Genomic DNA, 12,858 nt, shown 5'->3' on the forward strand with positions numbered 1-12,858 from the left:
GCCCCAAGCTGGTAGCCCTTGCCACTTCTTTGGGGTTCTCTTCCCAGTGGCTTTGGAGCATTTGGGAACCTTCTGGTGGTGGTATTGCCCTCCAGAGCCTCACATTTATTTTAGTGGTCCTAATGAGCAGTGGGGGGGCAGACGAGGCACAGCTGCCTCTGGTTCCTGGCCGCTCCATTTGCACAACTCTCTCCCCCACCTTGTCCCGGCCTCCCACGCTGCCTGCAGGCTGGTCATTCATCTGGTAGAGCTGCGTGGGCTCACACACCTGAAGAACAGCCAGCCTGCAGGAAGCATGGCTCTTGTTAAGGCCACAGCAGGTCAAGATGGAGGACTGAGTTGCCAATAGGGGGCAGCTGTGTCTCCTTGGACACCCCCCCCCCCGCCATCCCGCCGGCTCCTTTGGACCAACCCTTCCTGGTAGCTGACATCCAGACTAAATTACTCCCGAGTCATCCTATTGAAATCAAGTTGTCCTTTAAAGTAAATCCAGAGTAGTCTTGTCTTATTCAGTAAGTTTGGATGCCAGCTGGTAGTCCTGATGTGGATTAACTAGGAGTAATCCCTGTATTGTAGGTGAGTGTTATTTCCAAAGTAGGGCTAGCTGAGAGTAGACTAGTCCCCCCCGCCCATCGCCCCTTGTTATTGTGATTGACTACTAGTAGCCCGGATAGCCGTACATTGCCACCAGGATCAGAGGGGGCATGCCGTGTACACCAGGCGCTTGGGAACACAATGGGAAGGGGCACCATCCTCCTCCTCCGCCCCCATTTGCACGATAAGAACAGGATAAGGATAAGAACAGCCTTGCTGGATCAGGCCCAAAGCCTATCTAATCCAGCATCCTGCTTCACACAGTGGCCCACCAGATGCGTCTGAGAAGCCCGCAGGCAAGAGGTCTGTGCATGCCCTCTCTCCTGCTGTTGCTCTCCTGCAACTGGTATTGAGAGGCATCTCGCCTCTGAGGCCGGAGGTGGCCTTTAGCCCCCGGACTAGGAGCCATCGACAGAACTCATCTAAGCCCCTTTTCAAGCCATCCAAGCTGGACTAGGTCAGAGTTGCCCTGCCCCCCGAAATTCCGGGCGTCACCCGGATTTTAAGCATCTCACCCAGCTTGCTTAGCCCACCCAGATTCACCCAGATTCCAGTTTCTATTTTTTTTTTTTTAATGCGGAGTTACGGAGCAAAACGTGCCGTCACTCTCCTTTTCGAAAATTTACATAATATGCAAATCTACCCATTTTACATAATATTTTACATATTTTACATACCCCATTTACATAATATTTTCATGCCCTATTTACATAATATGCAAATGAGGCACCCGGATTTGGAAAGCGAGAATATGGCCACCCTAGACTAGGCGGGCCTTATGTTCTCGCGAGAAACTTGTGCAGGGGAAGAAGGTTTTGAAAAACAAAAGGACTCTCCCCCAGCGCCCTGCCTCGAATCCCGTTTCAGCACCCCGCCCTCGCGGCTGCTTTGACGTTTTAAAACCGGGGACTCCTTGGCTTGCCACGTTAAGCCAAACGAGTCCCTCGCACCCATGCAAGGAACCAGCCTCGCCTTTCTCCGCCCCCCCCCCCACCAGCGCCCTGGCCTGGGGACGCACTTGCCGGCTTCAGGTTTTTTGCCCCTGGCTTTCACTACGAGTGGGACGGTAGCGGAGGCGATATTTTAATAAGGAGTCCTTCAGCCCGAAGAGGTGCGGAAAGTAATTTGTCCCCCTGCCAGACTCCAGGAAGAATGTCCATTTTGTTCTTGGCGTTACCTGCGAACATTCGGGGGGAGTGGGGGGGGGAGAAGGAGAGGGCTGTACTCCCGTTACCAATACGACGTGCTGATTTATGGAAATTGGACCCTGGAAATGTAACTCTGCTGGTGCAGCATGACATGAAGTCTTCTAGGGGAAATATACAATTGGCCTGGTGATTATGTTCTCCCCTCCTGTCCAGCTGGACGAGTTTCCAAGTTTTACTGTGCAGAGCAAACCTTTAAATAAACCCCAGACTCTTCGGTCTCAGCGTTCCTGTCCTTCGGCTCTTATTCGAATGCTTCTTTCCAGACCCGTCCGTCTTTCCTTGTCTTTGTTCTTTTATCTCTTTGGTGCTTACCTTTCTGATCCTTAAGATTGTTAGCCTGCAAGCAGGGACTGTTCATCTGCTGTTTTCTTGGAGCCTCTCAAAGAGGTCCTTGCCTAGTCGCCTGTAGTGAGCCGATATCTGCTCTAGGCGATCATAGAAAGAGGCATCTGCAGACTGGGAAACAAACTCGGGTCCCTGGACATCGTTGGACGACGACTCCAATAATCCCCAGCCACAGTGGCCAGGGTCTCCAGGGATGATGGGAGCTATAGTCCAACAACATCTGGGAAACCTGAATTTGAGAACTCCTGCTTTAATGAGACACTGGCTAACCAGGTGCTATTATCCATTCACGCTAAATTTGCCATCCCACTCCTTAAAATAGTTTGCATAAGCATGGTAGCGGCTCATCCTAATGGGTCTGGTGGGGGGCGCCATTGCAGCTTGGCTTGCTCCTCCCTCACCTGCCCCACCCAAGAGTTGCACTGCCTGCAGGCTGGCCATTCCTCCGGTAGAGCTGTGCTGTTAACCGCCCAGCCCTACCTGACGAACGACCAGCCAGCAGGCAGTGCGGGGGAGAGAGGGAACCACCCAAGCACCCGGGAGGCTTAATCGACTTGTTCTTTGGGGTGAATAATGTCCTTTTCATGGCACAGAAGGGGAGCATATTTGCCAGTTGATTTCTGCCGACCGAGGTGCCGGAGAGGGCTCAGGAAAGGCAGGTTGAAAAGCTGTCGGCCCTTTCCGGGGTGGGAAAAGGGCTGGGGTTAAATATCAGCGAGGGCCACCCCCACCCGGTATCAGAAATGAGCTCAGTTGTTTCCCATTCGGTCAGGGTGTCCCTGACTGCCTGCCGTGGGCCTGGTGCCCCCCCTGCCCCCTCTCAACCCGTGCAACCAGCGACACGCAACTGGCACCAGACGCAACCACAAGTGGCCGTTAAAATAAACATCCCGGGCCGTAACTGACAGGCAGAGAGGCCGGGAGCAATGGGTCCCGCATGCGGGGGAATGTTAAACAGCCGGCGAGAAAGTGCCCGTCACAAGACAAGCCGGCTCCTTTCCCGGCCTTGCCCCAGCCTGCTGGCCTCAATGAGCGCACTGTTTGGGACGGGCGGGCTGCTGCCTCGTGGGGCCGGAGCGCGAGGGAGGGGGAAGGTCTGGGGCCGGTGGCGACGGAGAGTGTGGGAGAAATGCAGCCGGCTCTGGGTCAACAGGGAGGACGGCCCCGGGAGGCAGAGGAGCCATGAGGCTGTTGGGCTAGCATGGCTTGCGGCAGAAGCGAGAGGGCGGCTCCTTTGGGCCAGGACGAAAGGGGATGGCTGGCCTGGTGGCAGCAGGCATGCATGGCCCCCTTTGCTAAGCAGGGTCTGCCCTGGTGTGCATTTGAATGGGAAACTCCCATGTGTGAGCACTGTACGGTATCAGCCTGATAGGGCGGAGAGAGACTCCTGCCTGCAGCCTTGGAGAAGCCGCTGCCAGTCTGGGTAGACTGTACTGGGCTAGATGGGCCAAGGGTCCAACTCAGTAGAAGGCAGCTTCCTAGGTTCCTATAAAAGGCTTCCTGGGGGCATCTAGGTGCTGGACTTGGGGGCTCTCGTTCCCACCAAAGTGTCCAGTTTGTGCCTGTGATCTTGGTCGTCCACAGGACTCTTTCCAGCGGAGGGAATCTGTAATCCTTACACACTTACCTGGGAGTGAGCCCCATTGAATTCAGTGGGACTGGCTCAATCTAGCGGGGGGCAACTGCCTCCCTTTGCCCCCCTCTGGACGCCCATGTCCGGGACGTACCATTCCAGGTGGCGGAGGGAGGCTCAGATGAGTGAATGCTCTCCAAAGAACCACAGAAATCCTCCATGGGGAAAACTAGCATGCCGGGGAAAGGATTTCTGACCTAGTGTTCTTCCTGACCTGTGGGATTTCTGGGTGAAGGGAGGAGCGTTTCCAGTTAGGTGGACCCTCCGCCGTGGTCTGGAGTGGGTGGGTTTCCTCGGTGTCCGCTAGGCAGAAGTGGGCTTAGTGAGGCATTGGACGTAGGGCTAAAAAAAAGGTCACGCACCACCTAGCAAAATGCTGGGTCCATGGAGAGTCTGTGGATTGCAAAGGCATCGGGGGTGGACCACCTTCGACTGTAGTGGGTGGGAGCAGGACTCACTGTCTCCCTCTCTTATGAGAAGATGCCATGGGCACGGAAAACTAGATACTGGGGTGAAGGAGTCGAAGGTTTCGAGGGTGGCGGCTCTGGGGATGGGGCCATAGCATGCTGAATGTTCAGGTGCTGGGGTTTCCTTTGACTGATCGAGTGAGCGAGTGCCGTCACGTCGGTGTTGACTCTTAGTGACCACATCGATAGATACTCTCCAGGGACTTCCTTTATCGAGATGAAGGGATTTGCTTCCTTTCCTTTCGTTCCTAAGATTCTCGAGAGATGAAGCCTTTGCATCCATGCACAGTTGCTCATCCGCATATGTGTGATTACATCTGGGTGCTTTAAAATACCTGTTTTGATCCCACCCCGCCACTGAGTACAAATTACTGGGAATAACCACAAAGGCCCACTTTTCCCGTAAATCTGTGCATCCAGAACCATGCAGAGTGGATGTGTCGGGAAGAGACGTCCATACTTGCTCCTTATAAGGGGTATATAAGGGATATAAATGTAATAATAATAATAATTAATAATACTGTGGGGTTTTTTGGGGGGGTGTACAGTGAAGGGGAACCAATCCCAACATTTTGCACTGCCTCCAGAAGTGCCCGGTGTCACCCCAAAATATGTCCCTGAGGATTGCACACAGCCCTCGGGGACATATTTTTGGGTGAGACAGGACCCCTTCCAGAAGCAGCACAAATTGCTGAGATTTGCTCCCCCTTGCTGTGGGTGCAACACAGGAGCGGCTCGCCTTTCCCAGTAGCTGTTTGCTCCTCTCTCTCCCATCCCGCCCCGGCGTTAACAAGAGCCACGCTGCCTGCAGGCTGGCCATTCATCAGGGTAGAGCTGTGTGGTTAACCTGCGCGTTTAACCGCACAGCTCTACCTGATGAATAGCCAGCCTGCAGGTAGGACGGCTCATGTTAACCCAGGGCAGGTTGAGAGAGAAAAGAGCAAATGGAGCTGCAGGGAAGGAGAAATGGCTGCACCTCCTTTGCCTCCTGTCCGGCTCATTAGGACCAGCCATTCCTGTCACATCGCAGATGCATCCTCCTGGTGCATCCATGGTCCCTTGCTCTGGATATCAGCCAGCATGCTCCCAAAATATGCACAGTCCATAAAAATCAGAAATGGGCAGCCGCTCAATTTACAAGCGTTGCTTATATAATATTGCTTGTGATCGTGTGTTGCAATGGCGTTGTTTGAGAGCGGGATGGTCTTGGGTTTTAATCTTGTGTGCTTCTTTTAGACTTAAACAGCCAACTGTGTTTATTTGGCATATATAAACCGTTTCCCCCCCTCCCCGCCGCTGCCCCCGATTCTTTCATTGGCAAGCTGGCTTTAAAATGAAGCGATGTTCCAATTCAGCGAACTCGCCGTTAAAACAAGGTAGCAAGTTCCCATTGACACAATTCGCCCTTTGTGAAACAGGCGCCGTGAAAGGTCCTACTGTTCCTCCATTACTTTATTGCCCTCTTGGGTGAAAATTATCCAGACCCCAAAATACCCTAATCTAAACATAGTCACAAGCTGTTAGCTTCCCTTGAATAAACTCCCTCCCGGTGTGTTTTTGGGGGTCCTGTTATTCTTTGGCTTGGTTTTCTGTGTGTGTGTGTGTCATATTTATGACAGCACAAAAATAATTCTGACAGAGAATGTGGTTGCAGAACTGACTTTTAAATGGGGAGTGGGGGAATGGGGTGGGTGGACTCTCTGGAGGAAACCGGGCCTGTTTTCTGCAGGTTGGTAGCCATTTCATTAAAGGAAAGTTTTGAACGACATGAGGGCTGTTCTTGCTAAGGTGGAAACAGTGGAAGTAAGGCAGAATGAAATAAATCTTCCAGTTTCCAAGCAATGTCGTGATTGGGACTAAACGGCAAGCAGGAGGGTCTGTTTTTCCATCGTGCTTTGCCCAGTTCCTGGGAGAAATGTCTGCAAGACCTTGGAACACAGGGACATAGGTAGCTGCCATATACTCAATCCGACCCTTGGTCCATCTAGCTCAGTATTGTCTTCACAGACTGGCAGCAGCTTCTCCAAGGTTGCAGGCAGGAGTCTCTCTCAGCCCTATCTTGGAGATGCTGCCAGGGAAGGAACTTGAAACCTTCTGCTCTCCCCAGAGCAGCCCCATCCCCTAAGCGGAATATCTTGCAGCACTCACACATGTAGTCTCCCATTCAAATCAAACCAGGATGGACCTTGCTTAGCAAAGGGGACCATTAATGCTTGCTACCACCTTGGATTTACAGCCCTGGGCATGACAAGGTGTCTGGGCCAGGATTGGGGCCCCTGAAATCAGCAACAGGACCAGAAACCAGAGCCATATGACCAGGCCGGGCTGGAAGGCTGGGCTTCTGTTTTTGCCAGGCCTGCCCAGTCCAGAAGCCAATCCCTGCCTGCCAATTACAAAGGTAATTGTGCTTTGGCCAGTTCCTGGGAGAAATGTCTGCAAGACCTTGGAACATAGGAAGCTGCCATATACTGAGTCAGACCCTTGGTCCATCTAGCTCAGGATTGTCTACCCGGACTGGCAGCGGCTTCTCCAAGGTTGCAGGCAGGAGTCTCTCTCAGTCCTATCTTGGAGATGCTGCCAGGGAGGGAACTTGGAACCTTCTGCTCTTCCCAGAGCGGCTCCATCCCCTGAGGGGAATCTCTTCCAGTGCTCATACTTCTAGTCTCCCATTCATATGCAACCAGGGTGGACCCTGCTCAGTACCGTATATGGCCGCTTCCTATGTTCTTATTAAGACTGTCAAGCAGTTCTCCTGCAACGGGAGGAGAGCTGGTCTTGTGGTAGCAAGCATGACTTTCCCCCTTACCTAAGCAGGGTCCGCCCTGGTTGCATATGAATGGGAGACTAGAAGTGTGAGCACCGGAAGAGATTCGCCTCAGGGGATGGAGCCACTCTGGGAAGAGCATCTAGGTGCCAAGTTCTCTCCCTGGCAGCATCTCCAAGAGAGGGCTGAGCGAGATTCCTGCCTGCAACCTTGGAGGAGCCGCTGCCAGTCTGTGAAGACAATACTGAGCTAGATAGACCAAGGGTCTGACTCGGTATCTGGCAGTTTCCTATGTTCCTATGTTCCTAACATTCTGAAAGCTGTTCAGGCACAGAGAGGCTGATTCCAGCTCATGGGCCTCTCTGTGCTGAGCTCGGCCTGGTCCCTCTGTTCTGCGAGCCCCTTGGCAATGCACAGACCAAGTCTTGTGACTTCCAGTTCCTTGGGTCAGTCTGGGCGGCCGGGGTGGGGCATGGGGGTCCAGAGGCAGCAGCCTGGAATGTCGGAGCCACCGCGTCCCTCATCCCATCCAGAGCCGGCTCGCTCAAATATTTTGCAGGGATCCTGTACAAATAAATACCTTGAATGGAGCCATAGTTTTCGGGAGTAATTTTAGCTGCGCGTCTCCCCAGGAATGCCCAGAATAAATAGCTGGTGTTTGCTGGGCAGCGCCTGCGTGCGGAGGACGGAGCGTGGAGGCTTCCTTTGCTGCCATCATGTCAGTCAACCGGGGTGTGTGTGTGTGTGTGTGTGTGTGTTTGGCAGGGGGTCCGAGCGCAGAGCCGTCTCGAAATGTGGCCCGCCGCGTGAGCTGCCGAAGGAAGGCGTCGACGGGCACAGGGAGAGGAACTGCCAGGCGCAGGCCGGCAGCCACAGCCTCCTCTTCCCCCTAGCGTTGCTGAAACCCACACAACCCACCCCCCCATGGCCATTTGCGTCCATGTGGGGGCACAGAAAAAGCAGCCGGAAAGAGCACTGCACACCCATGTCCTGCTGCTCTTGATGCAAAGAGGGGGTTCTGTCACCCAACATAGGAAGCTGCCATATACTGAGTCAGACCATTGGTCTGTCTAGCTCAGTATTGTCTTCACAGACTGGCAGCGGCTCCTCCAAGGTTGCAGGCAGGAGTCTCTCTCAGCCCTGTCTTGGAGATGCTGCCAAGGAGAGAACTTGGAACCTCGCCTCTCTTTCCAGAGCGGCTCCGTCCCTTAAGGGGAATCTCTTATAGTGCTCACACTTCTTGTCTCCCTTTCATATGCAACCAGGGTGGACCCTGCTTAGCTAAAGGTACACGTCACCCTTGCTACCACAAGACCAGCTCTCCTCTGGTCTTATTCAGGTTTCCTCAAGGTTTATGTCCAGTAAGGCTGTTTGCTGTGTAGAGCCCCAAAGGTAGGAGATGCAGATTTGGAAGGTGGTGGTGGTGGTGGTGGGGTTTAATGGAGCCACTCAGAGCCAAACTGGATGAAGAGGCCCCGTGGTGCTTTAAATCTCACACATACAGTTTGACAGGGGTTTGGCAGGATTCAGGTTGTGTCCTTGTGCCATGGTGGCTAGTGGTGCCCTCAAAGTGCCATATTGGGCTACTGCAGTGTGTGCTCCGTGGGGCTGCCCTTGAAAACAGTTCATCCTCGATGCAGCCATAAAAGTCCTTGTGGGCGCTAGTCGCTTCACAAGTATGGCACTCCTCCTGGGGCAGCTTTGTGGATTCAAAATGCTGGACTTGAGCTTTAAAGCCCTACACCGCTTGGGGCCAGGGTATCTGTCAGATTGCATCCACTCATTGAACTTGCCAGGGCCCCTCCATTCAGCATCTCGGGCCTTTCTGATGGCCCCGTCACTACCAGGGATCTGGTTGGTGAAGATTGGAGTAGAGACGGGGCCTTTTCTGTTGTGGCCTCTCAGCTTTGGAATGCTCTCCTAGAAGAGCTCTACCTGATGAACTGCCAGCCTGCAGGCAGCGTTGGAGAGGAGAGAGAGGAGCCACTGTGCCTTGGGCCCCTCCCTGGCTCATGAGGACAAGGTGCTGATGGAAACTGAGGGCTAAGGTCTCCCAGTTCCTCATCACTTTCAATATATTCTGCAGCTATTGATGAATCCAAGCACAGAGGACATACTCTGCTCCAAGTTGGGCACTTACAAATATCATTGAACAAAGTCGAAGGAGTGTGTGTGTGTGTGTGTGTGTGTGTGTGTGTGTGTGTGTATTACACAGTGTAATACACTGTGTATTACACTGTGTAATACACACTGCATTAGAGTAACCAGAATTCTAAAACAGGATTGAGTAATGCCTTAAAAAAAAAGGGCAAACATCTTTTTATAAATTAATTGTAATTTTAATCAGAGTTCTTGAAAGAATCTAATTTTTGTTTTATTTATGGAGTCATTCATTCATTCTTCCATTCATTCTATTTCTGCACCACCTCATACCGATGCCGCATGGTGGTTTGCAAAATAAACTATCAGTTTACAAAATAAACAATAAATCCAGAATTAAAAGCAAACATTAAACCAGTTAAAAATTTAAAACAACCATTTAAACAGCCGCCAACAACAATGAAAACCAACTTACAACAGATCAAAGGCTTGATGAAATAGATGCGTCTTGAATGCTCTTTTAAAACCTGCTAATTCTCTGTTCCATGTGGGTTAATTTGTTTGCTTATATATACATTCCAAATATTGATGTCCCATCTTTTAGGATTAGTGCTCCCAGAGAAGGCTGTCAACAATCAGATAAAACAAAACAAAAAACCAAATAATTGCAACGTAAAACAGGAAAACAGCAGTCCATTAAAAACATGCTCTTAAATAAGCAATTAAAGCCCTTTATAAAGGAGGGCTTTCACTGCCCACTTAAAAGCAGAGGGGTAAGGACTTCTGCATTCCCAGGGAGAGAGTTTCAAATATGAGGAGCCACCACCAAGAAAGTCCTGAAAAGGGGGTGGCAGGAAAGACCCACATTGGAGCCTCAAGAAACAGGCTTAGTCAACACCTGACTCAGTTTAGTGCCTGAATTGTACTGCCAGATGTCTGGAGTTTGCCTGTCAACATAACTGGTGTCTCTGGAATCATAACTGGTGTGCATGGAATTAGCAGAAGGAGGGGTGTGTGTGTGTTTCCCCCTGTATATACATGCACCTGTGGTGTTAACTGGATGTGTTCGTGGGGATTTGAGCAAGTAATTAAACCTAGTGTGTGTGTGGGGGGGGTATTTAAGAGGACATCTTCGTTATGAACCCCACTGGCCATTGAGATCATCAGGAGAGGTTCCTCTGCAGTTGCCACCAGTGCGTCTGGTGGCTACTCGGGGACGGGCCTTCTCCTCTGCTGCCCCGAAGCTTTGGACGGTGCTCCCTGCTGAAATAAGAGCCTCCCCATCTCTGGCAACTTTTTAAAAGGCAATCAAGACGCATTTGTTTACCCAGCCTTTTGATTAGAAACTGTTTTAATAGTTGGGTGATTTTTAATAGTTTTAACATTTTAAATTTTAAATTGTTGTAATGTTTTAAGCTTTTTAGTAGTTGTTTTTCTTGTTTTGTTGGAAACCACCCAGAGACTAGCCTTTTGGGTGGTATACAAATAGGTTAAAGAAATAAATAAAATATGTAGGCGAGGCCTCTGGTTTGGGAACTCCACCGCTGCCTCCTCTGAGGAGACCCCTCAGTGGCGGGAATCCCTGAAAGCCATTCAGCAGATATGTTGTACATTGGGTGTGTGTGTGTTTGTGTGTGTGTGTGTGTGTGTGTGAAGCTTGCCCTGGAAAGAACCTGAGCGACATCTCTAATCACCATATTTACCCAAACCGAAGATGACTGCATTTAAGACGACCCCCTTAAAAAGTAGAGGTGAAATGCAGGTCATACCTGCATTTACTCAAAAGGACTAGGACTCTGAATTTAAGACAATCTCCCGATTTCTCTCATCTCAAAAAAACCTGGAGGGGCAACTAGACCCAAACTAGTTCACAAGGGGCAGGTAAACAGAAGGTGAAACAAAGACAATATATTGTCTTGGCTTCTTGCAGCTGCGTCTCTTTCCTCGGGGCCATTGTGACTTCTACACTTTCCCTGTAAAGTTAAACTCTGTAGAGTTGCCCTGTGTCCTGAGTGCCCCGTGCCGTGTTGTCTGGCTGGGCAAAGGCAAGGGGGCTTCCCCACTGGAAGGCGAACTCGAGTTCGGAGCCCTTTCTGTAATCAAGGTAGCACGTTTCAGCCCAGCCTCTTGGAGCTTCCGCTTCCAGACTAACTCAAACCAGCTCCCACCCCAGCGAGGGCCTCAGTGGCCTATCAGGGCTCTGACCCCGGATGTGGGACCTCCCTGACCCACCGCCCCCTTGGTGTAGGGGCTTGGCAAAGCTCGGTGACCCCTCGGCTTGCTCCATCCTGCCCCGGTGTCAGCGGAAGGAAGGATGCGGTCTTCTGTCCCCAGGGAACGCCAGCCGGCTCCGAGCCGTAGAAAGCAACACTCTGATTAATTCCAGCTTTGCTAATAAGGAATTGCATTAGTTACAGGGCTTGGCAGCAGAAGCCCAAACAATTTTTGTGCACAGCACCGTCTTCTTCCCCCCGTGCTGTTTGTATTTTGGTTGGGGTTTTTCTTTTTCTTTTCTTTTTTAAGCTGCAAACAATTTAAAGATGTGTTGCGTCTCCTCCAATTATCGTCGGCCGCTCTCGCCATCTCTGTTTGGCTGTCAGGGTTTGGAAAACATCGCTAATGGATCTAGCCTGTGTTAGATACGCTAAGATGAAGCGATACCCGCTTTGCTGTTGCTTTTGTTTGGGAATTGCCTCGCTCTATTCCAGCACTGTGTGGTTCGTGTCAGCATGCCCGGTCTGAGGCCGGATGATGGATCTCTCGGTCTTGTGGGGGCTGAAAGTAAGCGGGGCCTCCAGCCCGGCCCAACCCAAGAGTTGGTTTGTGTGAGTGGATGTGCTTAGGGCCGATGGATCTGTCCGCTTCTGTCTTGGTGTGCGGCAGCCAGAAGGCTTGGGCCGTGGTGGCTGGGGCAAAGTAACACTGCCAGTTCCATGACTTCTCCGATTCCTCCCGCTCCTCCCAGAACCCCATGTCTCCTTTCACAGGAAGCTGCCGTATACCAAGTCAGACCCTTGCTCCATCTAGCTCAGTATTGTCTTCACAGGCTGGCAGCGGCTTCTCCGAGGCTGCAGGCAGGAGTCTCCCTCAGCCCTATCGTGGAGATGCTGCCAGGGATCAAATCCTGGGACCTTCTGCATGCAAGCAGGGAGGTGCTCTTCCCAGAGTGGCTCCACCTCCTAAGGGGAATATCTTAGTCTCCCGTTCAAATGCAAGCCGGGGTGGACCCTGCTTAGCAAAGGGGAGCATTCGTACTTGCAAGACCAGCTCTCCTCCCTTCCAAAATCAGCTCTCTCCCTCGTTGTCGGGGACTCTCGGAGGAAGCGCAGAGCAGAAGGAGGCAGGGCACCAGGACTCACTCACAGCGCCACTGCCTTCTCCCGATACCCTGTGGCAGGGGGTGATGGGAGCTGTAGTCTTGCAGCAGCCAGAGAGCCTTGGATTGGCCCACCTGCACAAGTGAATTGGATCACGAACGGAGGTGCCCAGTTGTGGTGGGGTACCCTTTCTGTTGCCAGCGGCTTATGTTCATGTCCTTTGCCTCTTTCAGACCCAGCCTGTGCCCAACCCAGTCGCCTACTACATGCACCGCTCGCCTTGGTGGTTCCATCAGTTTGAGACCCTCGTCAACCACTTCATTGAGCTGGGCGTGCCCTTTTTCATCTTCCTCGGGCGACGGATGTGCACCCTCCATGGGCTTCTGCAGATCCTCTTCCAGGTGAGATCGGCTTGCTGGCTTGAAAGCCA

General features: G+C 51.9%; 1 protein-coding gene across 9 annotated transcripts in view; it reads left to right on the forward strand.

Annotated features, from left to right (window-relative positions):
- Positions 1-12,858, forward strand: part of LMF1 (lipase maturation factor 1) — a 317,423-nt gene that overhangs the window by 90,469 nt on the left and 214,096 nt on the right. For all 9 annotated transcript variants that reach the window (XR_008311949.1, XR_008311948.1, XR_008311945.1 and 6 more), the window contains one exon: positions 12,662-12,829. Coding sequence is in view for 4 of the 9 variants with exons in the window: in XM_053275923.1 (XP_053131898.1) it covers positions 12,662-12,829 (168 nt within the window). In the remaining 5 variants the exon portion in view is untranslated. The remainder of the gene's footprint in view (positions 1-12,661; positions 12,830-12,858) is intronic.

The sequence above is a fragment of the Hemicordylus capensis genome, chromosome 13 (assembly GCF_027244095.1).
Source record: "Hemicordylus capensis ecotype Gifberg chromosome 13, rHemCap1.1.pri, whole genome shotgun sequence".
NCBI lineage: Eukaryota > Metazoa > Chordata > Lepidosauria > Squamata > Cordylidae > Hemicordylus > Hemicordylus capensis.